The sequence below is a fragment of the Fibroporia radiculosa genome (assembly GCF_000313525.1).
Source record: "Fibroporia radiculosa TFFH 294 genomic supercontigs, scaffold55230, whole genome shotgun sequence".
NCBI lineage: Eukaryota > Fungi > Basidiomycota > Agaricomycetes > Polyporales > Fibroporiaceae > Fibroporia > Fibroporia radiculosa.
In genome coordinates, this window is record NW_012133514.1 from 1,063 (window position 1) to 13,308 (window position 12,246).

The following is a 12,246-nucleotide window of genomic DNA, read 5'->3' on the forward strand; positions in this document are numbered from 1 at the left end:
GTCGCTGGCGTACGGGCTGGGGCTGACGTCACCGTCGTTCTACTATGGGGTGGGTGCGGGGGTGGCGTCGTGGCTGTTCCTGAGCGAGCTGGACCACCTGCAGACGCTGCAGATCGGGAGCGCGCCGTTTGAGCCGCTGTTGACGGCGCTCGGGGCGCAGGACGACGACGGGCAGGCGGACCACTGGGTGTGCCCGAACCTGACGGCACTAGCGATGCGTGGGTGTCACTCACACGGGGATGGGGTCGCGAAGCTTGTGCAGATGGTCGAGGCGCGGAACCCAGAGGCGGGTGGGGCGGGTGGCGGGGTCGTCCCGATGCGACTGAAGCACTTGGAGCTGTACGACTGCACGACGCTCGGGCCGGACGTGCTGAAGTGGCTGAAGACGCGGATCGAGGACGTGGTGTGCACGGAGCCGGCGTTTGACGGGTGAGCCTTCTCCCCCCAGCTCCTCCCCCTTTCCCTTCATGTGTATGATGGCGATGGTTGACATGAACGCGTCTGGCAGCTCGCCTCGCAGCCCGTCGTTTGGATATTTATGAGGATTTGGCTAAGCCTGGATGTGGTTCTTCTGTATTTGTGCAGGTATGGGATCGAAGTGTGTTACGTGTGTATCGTTTATCGTGGTTTTGGTTTTCGTTGGCTCCTGCCTTTGTATCGTGTCATGTGAACCGTGGACCTATTGCTTTGGTATGTTAGGTTACAGTAGAGCTTTTTTGGATTTTAACTCCGGGTATTGAAGGAAGCCTGACGATCGAACTTCATTTTTTCTGTCCCCATGCGAACTGCAAATCAGCACAAAGCAGAAGTTCAACGAACAACTCATGTTATGTCTAAAATCCTATGATACAACAATGCGATTCGAGACATGAGGCGAATAATGCGCGTGGCGGGTACATACGCTAATACTGTGTTTGCGCACACAGTGAATAGAGGATTACATCGCAGCGCCTCAACCGGCCGCTGCATACATTCCAAACGGGCACTGAGCGACGCCAGCGCACGGAGTGGCAACAACCCGAGATACTAACAATCACGCTCAGCCAGCCTGGTGTCACGCCCCTTCACTGGCCGGGGAGAGAGGACAGGGTCAGACTCTCACTTCTTCCCGTTCTCAATGGCGTCGCCGTTTTTACACGCGACGATCTTGATCTTGGGCGCCTGCACCATCTCATTGCCCTCCATCTTAAAGGACGGATTCTTGACAATGAACGTCCAGACGTCGTCGCAGAGGCGGTAGGTGTGCAGGTGGCCCTAGCGGGGGCAGAATTAGTGAGAGGAGAAGAAACACGAGGAATGGCACACCTTGAGCGTCGTCTTCGTCTTGACCTGCTTCACCATCGTGTCCGCGAGGGACTTGTCGAACTGCAGCAGGCAGGTCAGCGGGGGCACGGGAGCGGACGGGGAGCACAGGACCTGCTGGAGGACCTTCATGGCCAGCTGCGGCGTGATCGCGCCACTCGTGATGAGCTCGTCGAGCGAGTCCGTCAGCGCCATTCCGATGCTGCGTGCAGGCGGAAGAAGAGTGCGGTTCGTCGGGGGCACGACGTCGTCCGCCACGCGCAAATATGAATCGCGCTCATCAGCACCATTAAAAGACCCATTCAAGACGTGGAAAATGCACGCACGACGACCCGCGGTAGAACTCGTAGTACGCAGAAGCCATAGCGATATCCTCAGGTGTCACGAATCGAGACTAGGCGGGGGTGCAGCGCGGATGATCCTGGGCTGCCGGGCAGTTGTACAGGACTACTAGAGCTACCCGAGACGCAAATAGAGAAACAGACGCAGTACGGATCTGGAATACTGTGCGCGGGGTCCTGTGGGATATGAAAGAGCGAGATGTGGCCTGGACGTCGCGGTCGACGGTGGGCAGGAGTAGCCTGCGCAGACGCTAGCGCTGACTGACGGGTGGTGACGTGACGGTGACCGAATGACGATGAGTGTGAGCGTGACGCCTGTGACGGATGTCGGTGCTTGACGCAGATTTGTGCGATTCTGAGCGAATGTGCAGAATTGCGACTCTCGAACTCGTCTTGACGACGCGGTACTGGCAACGACGATATCTACTTGCTTCGAAGCCTGCTCGAAATACTGTTGCATGATTGAGTACGCGAGGCCCACCCTGACAAATATTCCTTTCGTCTTGTGACTTCATTCTGGCACTCACGTTCAATGCCGTGCCCGACTGGTACTCCTCGTGAATGTGACGACTGGAACTTCCGTTGTAGCTTGTGTTGTTAAGTCTATTTTCATTTATAGCCGGAGTACAGTCTGGGTATGTGAACAGGAAGGAGCTCATCTGTGTCCTCGGACACTACAATAGCCAGACATGTGAGATTTAGGCGAGCATACATATGTGGGTTCTAGGCTGGGCCTTTGAAAGCTCACAGATCTCATAATATCACCTCTCATAATCTGAGACAGAAATTGATGACATCGTTGCTAGTCGCCGCCAAGAAGTATTTGCCAGTGGCGACGGTCTAGCATTTCTGTATCCGAATTACGAAGATGGGCACCTGGTCCATCTAACTTGGTCAAACATTACTTGACGGCTATTGCTCCGAGACTCCGGTGCGCGACACATTTGCAGCTGTCTTAGTACTAGGAGTATCAATATTCCAATCACGGATATACCTTCTGATGGGTGTCCCATCAGCATCTCAGCTGCGGCCAGGCTGACTGCCACCGATACGGATGGAACGCGTCTCACGGTGTGCGACGAATCCGCTTAGAACGCTAGATAAAACTTCAGAGCCGCATCGAGAACCCATTTATTTAAGCAGACCTCAGGCTTCATCCCGCGATGAGTCCCGAATAGAGCATCCCCACGTCGCTAAGTACTGTTAGTAGTTCGGTACTGGCCCTCTTAGCAGGGGATCCACGTTTAATTCATGCTGGACCCGGCGGTAGAGGATCAAGGGTATGCTTCTGAGGTTGATTGTAAGTACCGGTTCGCACCTTCGCAGAACAACAGGAAGATTCGACAGCGCTGATCTTCTGTTCCCAGTAACATTTAAATTCGCTATTGCTGCAACATGTTTTCTTGTATATGATACTCTAGTTCACATCTCGGACGAGGCGAGTGCTCCCATTGTGAGGATCCTTCATAAGCACACTGAAGGCAATGTTCATTTAGGTCAAATATATCTGGGGGTCGGTCATCCTATGGTTTTCTCCGGCCCTTGATTCTGACCCGTGAACTGGTACCCCCTTTCAGAGGTCATCAACGATGGCTCAAGTGGACGTACGTTTTTGTCCGACACCTGCCGTATCTTGCTCAAGGGTCCGTTATTGCGCTTGCATTCATTCTTCATCTAGTTGTTGTGCTGATATTGCGCTCTCAAACATAGGTCCATCCTCACGCTCACTGGCAAAGCCCAATTTGACAAGGGCTTCACCTGGACGCAGACGCAATGCAAGGACTGGATCACATACCAGTTGGCATTCAATGAGGCCCTTATCATCGTCGTGGAGGGCATTCTTATATTTCGCAGTACGTCTCAAGCCAATCGACAAGTTCTACCGATCAACTGAACCATTCGCTGTGTCCAAACCCTAGTCTACGCAATGTATAATGGCAATAGATCACTTACTGCGATCGTTCTGCTTCTCTTTGTAGTTGAAGTTACAGCGATGATCGCCGTTCTTGCAGTCAGCATTCCAGACATAGAATTCACCAAGGAGTGTATCATTACAAAGACTCCCGATATCTTTACTTCATATTGGTGCGTACTGACGTCTGACGTATACAAAATCTGATTGTGACGCCAAGAAGGATATTATCACTGTCTTTTGAAACCATTCTCTTCTTCCTCACTTTAGTAAAATTCTTCTCCAGCGTGAGCAGGCGTCTCGGCCGGCAATCGATCTTGTTTCTGCTTTTCCGCGACGGTACATGGGCATACGCCATTATCTTCCGTAAGTCTTCCTATGTTATGATCAGCCCTTCTATCGAGACTCACATTTGACGTAGTCATAATGTTGACAAACATCCTCTTGTACCATATTGTTAGAAATCCCCTCGCAGGATTAGGTTTCTTGTGAGTAACTTGGTCCCACTGCACTTATGGTTTCTCACAACGCTTTTCACAACGCAGCTGGCAATTAGCAATCATGTCATTCGCGGTTCGTACGGTAACCATTCCTGTGCAGCTCAAAATCTCACTGCTTCGAAACGTATGTACAGGGTGCACATGTCCTCCTCAACCTACGGCGCCTCGCTGTGGGCAAAATTTTCTCAACGGGGTCACCCATGCTTATGGACGATAGCGCGCCCCACTTCACACCACGATTTGGCCATCTAGACGAAGGAACTGAGTCCACGGACGAGGGTCACGTCGCTGTCGAAATGCACGATATGAAACCTAGTGTGACTGAGTTTCCATGACATGACATCTTTCGAATACTGTTTCATTCCTGTGGATTTGGAAAGAAATACATTGTGAAGTTTGATGAGCCAGTTGGCGCTTCTGTCCACAACTTCAAACTCTACAATAACCGGGAATAGCGAGCCTAATAAACAACATTGTCCGCTCAGCGATGAGCCTTAGTTCGTGGAGCTTCGCAAAACCTATAAGTCGCGAGATCGTTTTATGCTACTGAAAGCCTATTCCCCCAACTCGCCAGACGGACGACCTAGGAGCTTTCTGGGCTCCAATTTGAACCGCTGCTTCGCCTTCACTTGACATTTCTTGAGGCGCTCTTTACATCGCGTACATCGCGTACTTGTTGCATCAGCAAGAAGTGTTCGACGACAAGTCTTGTTGCTGCATACCTGTCGTACCTATTGAGTAGTCAGCACAGAACAAATTGAGGCGAGGACGACGTACACCGGAAACTATCTCCTGAGCGACATCCGAGCCTTTGTTAAGGGGTCCGCTCGTGCTTCCTGCTAGCGCCACGGAGGCAGCAGCAGTCAATCTTTGATTTGCGGCAGACACTGGGCGTTTGCTCGCACCAAGCGTCTCTTGCTCGTCGCGTTTCCTCTTCGGCAGCGAAAACATAACCGTGGTCCTATGGTGAGGCTCACCCGTTTTGGCGGAGAATGTACTGTAGTAGGGGGAAGTGTTAGGGTTTGTCCCGTCGACCGATGTACCCTGCACGCCTTGCGATGCAGAGTACTCTTCACGTGAAACAAAGTCTGCTGAGACGGTGTACATAGATTGAGGGGTAGGCGGAGGTGGCGGAGGTGGAGGAGGGAAAGCTTGAGGGGCGTATGGTTGACCGTAGTGAGGAAAGCTATAGGGCTGGGGGTATGGAGCATATGTTGGCTGATATGTGGAACCACTAGGATATGGAGGACGCGAATATGGATAGGCGCTGTATGAGAAGGGTGAGGGCTGAGCGCCGTAAGGTGTCATACCATAGGAATGCATGAAGTAAGGCAGGTATTGGGGAGCCATAGGTAATGAGGGGGGGGCAGCTTCGCCATTAGAAAGATTCTCAGTGGAGGCATCAGCAGAAGGAACTGCCTGGGAAGTAGCAATGGAAGAATTAGGCTGTTCGTGATTGGGGGTAGCAGCTGGGGCTGCGGACAAATTGGTGCTTATTGTGTCAGTAGAGATACTAGTCCTCGAATGGACATTAGACTGTGTGATTGACTGAACAGTAGTCAATCCCTTCTTGCGTTTGGCTTTCTTCTTGCTAGTTGGCACAGCCATTTCGCTCTGTGATGCTCTACCTGCGATCTCGTCGGTGGACACGATCTGGAAGGGATCTGAGACGGCATTCTGCCTCGGTGTGATGACGGCTTGAGCAGGTGAGATTGATGATCCTAATGGCGTATTTTGTGAATCCTAGAATTCACGACGATCCACTTAGAAAATATTCATGAGTAAAAATATAGGACAAACCGGATCCTGATATAACGGCTCCATGAAAATGAGGTCCGCTGGGACACCGGCAAATGTTGTGGGATCAGGATCTGATGGCGGGACGCCTGCTATATGCGAATTATCGACGAACGAGGATGGTAGGCCAACGCTAGAAATGCCTCCCACTTGCTCAGAAATTGTAGTTTCAGAAGTGGAATTGACTCTATCTCCTTGATCCGTCAACGTAGTAGTGGTCTTCTTCTTCTTGAGCTTTGCAGCCCCTTGTCCATCTCCCGGGGTCTCGCCCACATCCTCTGCCAGGACAGGCGTCTTTTGAAGCTTAGGAGTCTTAGGCGCTTTTGAGGCTGATGTGGTGGCAAGACCACTATCTCGCAGCGCCTTGTCCCTTCGTCCGGCACGGTCCCGCGCTCGGCATGAGTCGCACATCTTCCACGGATTGGTTGGAGCCAGAAGATTGTAACACGCCTTGATTGAACAGACGTGGTTCGTCCGCCTAGTTCCACGCGCAGCGGGTGGCACACCTGTGCATGGTATGCCAGACAGTGCGTCAGCAGGGATGGTACCGTCCACAGTGACACCGAGCCCAGTGCTCCCAGTGATATCGTCGCAATCCTGCTCCATCGATTCCATTGACGTATCCTGCAAAGACGGAGATGGAGACTCCCCTCCGCTGAGCTCAGACGTAGCACGGATACCGGTGCCAGCGACGGCAACCCAACCATCAAACGCTAGAGCCTTGACTTCCTTGTCACGAACCCGCTTCAGCTTACTGTGGTGTCGATTTTGAATACGATGGCGTTCACAGCGGAGGTACTGGTAATTTCCGGGAAGGATCTCACGGCAGTGCGAGACCGTACACATGCGGGGCGGAAGAGGTACGTTGGCATTAGGAGATGCTGCGTCAGGTACAGACGAAGAAGACTGCACTGGTGAGAGTTCGTCTTCTGGCCAATCCCGCCACTCTGTAGGAGACTGGCTTATAGGCTTATAAAAGGATAATGTCAATATATGGTGGTCGAGAATCTAAAACTGAGACCATTCACGCCGCAGACTTACAGGAAGCCCTGCCTGTTCCCTACGCCTATCTTCTTCATCGCGCATCCTATGGAGCACTGAAACAGCTTCTTCCTTCTCGCGTTTCCACTTTGCACGCTTGGTCGTGCCATAGTTGCGGTATCGATCTCGGCAAGGTTCACACATCTTGAAGAATGATGTGCCAGAGACCAACGCTTTGCAGCCCTTAATGGAGCAGAATCGTGGGGGAAGAGAGAGATCAGAGGCCTGCGCTTCTGATGTGTTGCTAGAGGTAGATTGAACGTTAGCGGGGTGTCCAGCTTCGTTAGTGTCTGGAGTAGAAGTGGATGTGCCTGCGCATCATGATTGACATTAAAGTTACTGGATGTTTCCAGTCTGACTGCTCACCATTATGCGTTAAGTCGTGCGGCCGCCCTTTTGTAACAGGCGTTAGGGCTCCTGCAAGCTCCGAGTCTTGTGAAAATAGAGAAGGATCAATGGTGTTCGTGTCCCAAGTACCAGGGGTATATTCATATGTTCGCGCTGCACTCTTCAAGAATACTACTGAATATGTGAATTCGGTAGTGGGTTGGGACTCACTTCGGGGAGGGTACTTGATACATGTTCGTGCTCGCCTGTCTGTATGGCACTCAATTCCTCGTCTGTGCCGTCGGCTGTGGGATCCGATGGCATCCACACTACCTGGTGATCGCCTTGTGCACCGAGAGCGGCCTTCTCCATCTTTCGTTTCGCGCGTTTCGTGCTTGCATACTTGCGATGGCGGCCCCGACAAGCCTCGCACATTTTAAGCGCGTAATCCGACCTCAGTTCTACCCCGCATCCCTTAACGGAACAGCGGCGAATCGGGTCAGTCTGACTGCTGTTGCCCGCGACTGGTATGCCCGACGGATCGGGTTGGATATTGTTCGCGATGGCACCATAAAGCTCTGGTCCGGAGGTGATGGCAGTATAGGAGGGGAGGCGGTCGCGGTAATATGCGCTCATCTGGGGATGCGCGGTATATATTCGACAGCCAGACGTCGACTCGGCTCTAGTCCCGCCGGCCTGAAGGAGCGATTGGGATTGAGGAGGAGAGCGACAAGCAAAGTGGCGGAGCCCGAAAACGTGCCCTCCAACGGACTTCCGCCACCGCAGCGCCGAGGTGCCTTGGCTCCCCGGCCTCCCAGACTGCGTATTCTGAGTCTTTGCGCCTCTGCTTTCCATGTACAAGCCGTACATCTTACACACAATCGAAGGTACATTTTATCTGATATTTGGCTCGCGGCCCTCGCCGCAAAATATGCCGGCTTAGTTGGAACCTATTCTGTCGCCGCATCACGAGTTTCTGGAGTCCCGCGCCAGAGGCTATCCCGAATCGGAAAGTCTGTAGCTGTAGCCACTCGACTTCGCCTCACACTCTCGTTTTTGAACACCTCTTACGCGCCAACAGCTATACTAGAGACTATGCCCACTTGCAACGTATGCCTTCTCTCAAGTCATGTACTCTTGGTGCCGGTTGATGCAATATTCTGCTATCAATACAGAATTATGTATGCATTGTGTCCCGCTTGATACCGCAATAAATAGGTATGCCGTTTCTGAAGTCTGCTTCGAGATAATTGACTAGGCCGTGCTTCGTAGCGAGGCAGCATTACGATCAAGGGCTAGAGCACATGCATGCTCTTCCCCCACGCTATACGAAAGTCATTGTCAGGTTGTATCACATACAACAGTGGCTCATTATCCCATGATAAATCGGTACCTGTTCACTCTTTCAGGGATAAAGGAAGGATTTCTCTCACGAAGATACATGTGCATGGTAGCTGTTCGTTTCTAACTCAGCATGCCTGACTCGGATAGCATACAACTGCCTTGCTCTATGTCTAGGGGGTAAATATGATCATGTTTTGATCTCCAATACGAATAATTGACAGTCATCCGAGTCTGCAGAAACGCCACATTCTCGATTTCCCGCTTGTCACTCCGCAAGATTGCTCTTGTGGTCTCCATGATGATCTGGCGCCCTCGTAATGAATTAATGAATTGTGACGATCTCCCTTATTTATCTGACTTTGGTAAGATAGATGCGCGTCAGTTCTCTGTAATTTGGGTGGTTCACGGACCTCGCCTCATATGCACCGGCGCTCGGCACGAATACAACAGCTTCTCGTTCAGGACTGCCTGTGCGGACTGAGCCTTTTCCATCATGTTCGTGTCGATGAATCTCTGACGCTACCGCCTCCAACCCAGATTCGCGCGCCTCATTAATAGTACCGCACCTGAATACACAGCGCTACAAAATATTGATGTAAATGTGAAACACGTCGTCATGGCGGTTCTGGACAATTGAAGGATTCTCTAACAGGATCTCTGCCTAGCGCTGTAGTACTCGAGTCGCGTTGAGGGGACTACATTTCCTTACACGAAAGCCGCTCGTTTACTTTTCAGGAGCCTGGCATCGAAAGTCCACCACATCATGATCCCTACAGCTCGCTGTCGTGATTGACAGCACAGTTCGACACGATAATTATTCGCATTCTCCGGCCTAATCCACTGTTGATCATCGGAAGGAGGGTTCAGTCAATCGTGCGCATCTAAACAACGTGTTATATTCCCTATCGAAACAATACACGCGATAGACTTAATCATGACGGATGGCTCCTCGAGCAGAAGATGGCATTCGCGTGCTTGTGCATTCCAGCATACCCACAACGGACGTGCAATGAAAATATTCGCATGTATGTGGACAGGTCATTCTGCGCGCAACCTTTGCTGATGATGTCGAAGCAGCATATCTCGAGAGCACCGCCCATGTGGTGCGATTCCGCATTGCTCAGATGTCGAAGGCCAGCTTTACGTTAATCTACGCGCTCAGGAAACCCTTACTGAATCTGCGAGGAGCTCGCGTATCCATCGTGCTAGCGCCGGTGGATGTCTTCTTCCAGTGTTGATACCATCCACTGGATCCTTCAGGGTTGTAGCGATCATATGGCCAACTGTGGGATAGCTGATCTTCCGCCAGGACATTTTGACGCTTGGAGATTTTTGCCGCTTACATTTCGCAAGGCTAGGCATATAATTTAATTTTCTCTGCTACTAGTACTAGTGGGTGGACCCGTGCAATATCTACCATGCCGAGCAGCCAAGTACCCAACACTCGACTGACGTCATGCATTAATGCAACCAATGTCCGACTAGCTGTACGGCACATATGGGTCCATGAGCACGGGACGTTATATCTGACTCTGGTTAGGATTAATCAACATGTCAACAGACAAGTTGTTCATCATGCTAGCATCGTAGCTTTGAAATATATTCGGGGTTTGACTTGGCTATACTTGGTTCCCTTCTCAAACAGATTCACAACCTCTGTGAACGACTTGACTTGAAGAAGTCATGGATAGAAAAAGACGCGCTGTATCAGCGACATATCATAAATCCGACTTCTCCGGTAGAACATGTACTAGTGTATAGCAAAATAGATCTGAGCCATGATTCGCGCGTTTATGCACATCAGGGACTGCCCTTCATCTGACACGGCAACGCTCCACTTATATTCCTGTTCAAGACATTGACATCCTAAGTGCAGGGTCCACCATCTATTGTGGACGCCGAAAACACTCGGCTCGCACCACACATAACCAAACGGAACGGTGTATAAATACGCGGCAATTACAATGACACTCACAACTCACTCAGTATTCCTCACCGATAATTCCTATGACCAATATATTCTCGTAAGTACCAGCATTCGAAGCACATGCCGCAATACACCATCATGCTCACAAAAACCTCGTCAGATCCAATTATGCGCAGACGACGAGTTCTCTCTCTGGAGCTCTAAAAATACCTGGAGAATATGTTGCTAACGAGCCACACCTCCATACGTCTCAAGGACAGTTACGTGTCCCGATCATGTTGGAGACGACTCTTCCGGACCCAGTAAACCGCGCCTCGTGCCACTGGCAGCACTGCAACATCCCCCTTGACGACGTCTCTATCGGCGGGATTCGACGCCACTTGGCAGCGTATCATGCGGCGGACGCCCTCCCAACCTCCTATGAGATGAAAGGAAGATGTCTATGGGCTGTAGAGAGAGGAGGAGCGTGTGGGAAGCCCATGAATCGGGCAAGTCTTGCCAAGCACATTGCATCAGTGCATCTGAAGAGCACTGCGATGACGTGTGAGCTCTGTCGAATCGTAATCGGACGGAAGGACTCCGCCCGGAGACATATGAAGGATCATTGCAAAGGCCGACCTGTAGAATCAAACTTAGGATAAGAAGAGTAAGTCAGATTCCCCAGCATCAGCTCCCATATCCGACGAAGAACTTGCGTTATTTTTGAATCCATCTGACAGGGTTTCGCTGTCATGGATTTTGCCAAGCACTTCAAAATATTTATTATGAACTTGTCCTCGATATGACTTCATTTAATTGTAGCTTGGAGAGTGTCTAAAATATTTCTTGTGTTAGAATATAGCTACTCTGCTGTGAGCTGAATTAACGATGGTTCGGAGTCAAACCACCGATTGACAAGCAAATGTTCTGAACAATGATCAGTCTCGGGGACTGGCAGTGAACCAACTGATCCCCAATTACTCTGATTTCTCATATTATATACGGTCCCACAGTGGTCGGTCATCTTCTTGCCACGAACACGTAGAGTTTAACTTGAACACCAGCAGACTTGATTAATGGCCTAGATTGACCACACATACCGGTGCGGTCTGCCTCCTGCGATATTTCTCAAGAAATCAATCTCATGCTTGAATGCGACGACGACGAATGAAAGGACATTTGAAGCTAGCTTGATGAGGGAAGTATGTCCGAGGTGACCGCTTTAAACATTTCCGGCAAGATTCTTGAGCGATTTAACACAGTAACTTCTTTATCGACAAGCTGCCAGTCTCGCTGAGTCGTTGGTCGCCGTCGTGCTCAGCTCGCACTTGCATAGCCACGGCATCTCGGAGTATCTGCTGTCCTGTACTCAGTCGCATGCCGAAAAGGCATATTGCAACTTACAGTGCTGAGAAACTCAACTTCTTAGAATACTATGCTGTTCTCTCTACACACTCATCGTGTCCAGTGCACCATAGCCCGTGCGCAGAAAGCGAAATCGACAGCTAGATACATCAGAGAGGGAGTATAACACGTCTGCCGGATGTCGACTGGACTATAACTTGACGAGAACACATCAAGGCTGCACCGCCCAATGAGCCACGTCGGTCCTCGTCGGTCCGTCGCTCATGATTAGATCTCGGACACAATGGGCATCTAGGTATCAGGCTCGGTTGGCCATCACCGAGTCGCACAATACTCTAAACCAGTTGTTCAGTTGCCAGTTAACAATATAATCTCACACAAGGCGATCTCAGTGACATGTATGTAGCAAGC

General features: G+C 50.9%; 4 protein-coding genes across 4 annotated transcripts; 2 read left to right on the plus strand and 2 right to left on the minus strand.

Moving 5' to 3' along the window:
* Positions 1-44: 44 nt before the first annotated feature.
* On the plus strand, positions 45-433 carry FIBRA_08206 (uncharacterized protein; the record flags this gene model as incomplete). Its single annotated transcript, XM_012329858.1, has 2 exons — positions 45-53; positions 104-433. The coding sequence occupies 2 exons, from the start codon at positions 45-47 to the stop codon at positions 431-433; spliced, it is 339 nt and encodes a 112-aa protein (XP_012185248.1).
* Positions 434-1,098: 665 nt separating this feature from the next.
* Positions 1,099-1,497, minus strand: FIBRA_08207 (uncharacterized protein; the record flags this gene model as incomplete). Its single annotated transcript, XM_012329859.1, has 3 exons — positions 1,099-1,254; positions 1,306-1,365; positions 1,417-1,497. 3 exons carry the CDS (start codon positions 1,495-1,497, stop codon positions 1,099-1,101), a joined length of 297 nt encoding a protein of 98 aa, XP_012185249.1.
* A 1,397-nt stretch (positions 1,498-2,894) lies between these two features.
* Positions 2,895-4,390, plus strand: FIBRA_08208 (uncharacterized protein; the record flags this gene model as incomplete). Its single annotated transcript, XM_012329860.1, has 10 exons — positions 2,895-2,943; positions 3,011-3,096; positions 3,140-3,156; positions 3,221-3,286; positions 3,354-3,496; positions 3,563-3,728; positions 3,779-3,921; positions 3,977-4,043; positions 4,101-4,128; positions 4,190-4,390. The coding sequence occupies 10 exons, from the start codon at positions 2,895-2,897 to the stop codon at positions 4,388-4,390; spliced, it is 966 nt and encodes a 321-aa protein (XP_012185250.1).
* Positions 4,391-4,706: 316 nt separating this feature from the next.
* On the minus strand, positions 4,707-8,090 carry FIBRA_08209 (uncharacterized protein; the record flags this gene model as incomplete). The annotated part of the gene is made up of 7 exons (XM_012329861.1): positions 4,707-4,727; positions 4,778-4,786; positions 4,833-5,798; positions 5,856-6,821; positions 6,894-7,204; positions 7,260-7,401; positions 7,452-8,090. 7 exons carry the CDS (start codon positions 8,088-8,090, stop codon positions 4,707-4,709), a joined length of 3,054 nt encoding a protein of 1,017 aa, XP_012185251.1.
* Positions 8,091-12,246: the final 4,156 nt, after the last annotated feature.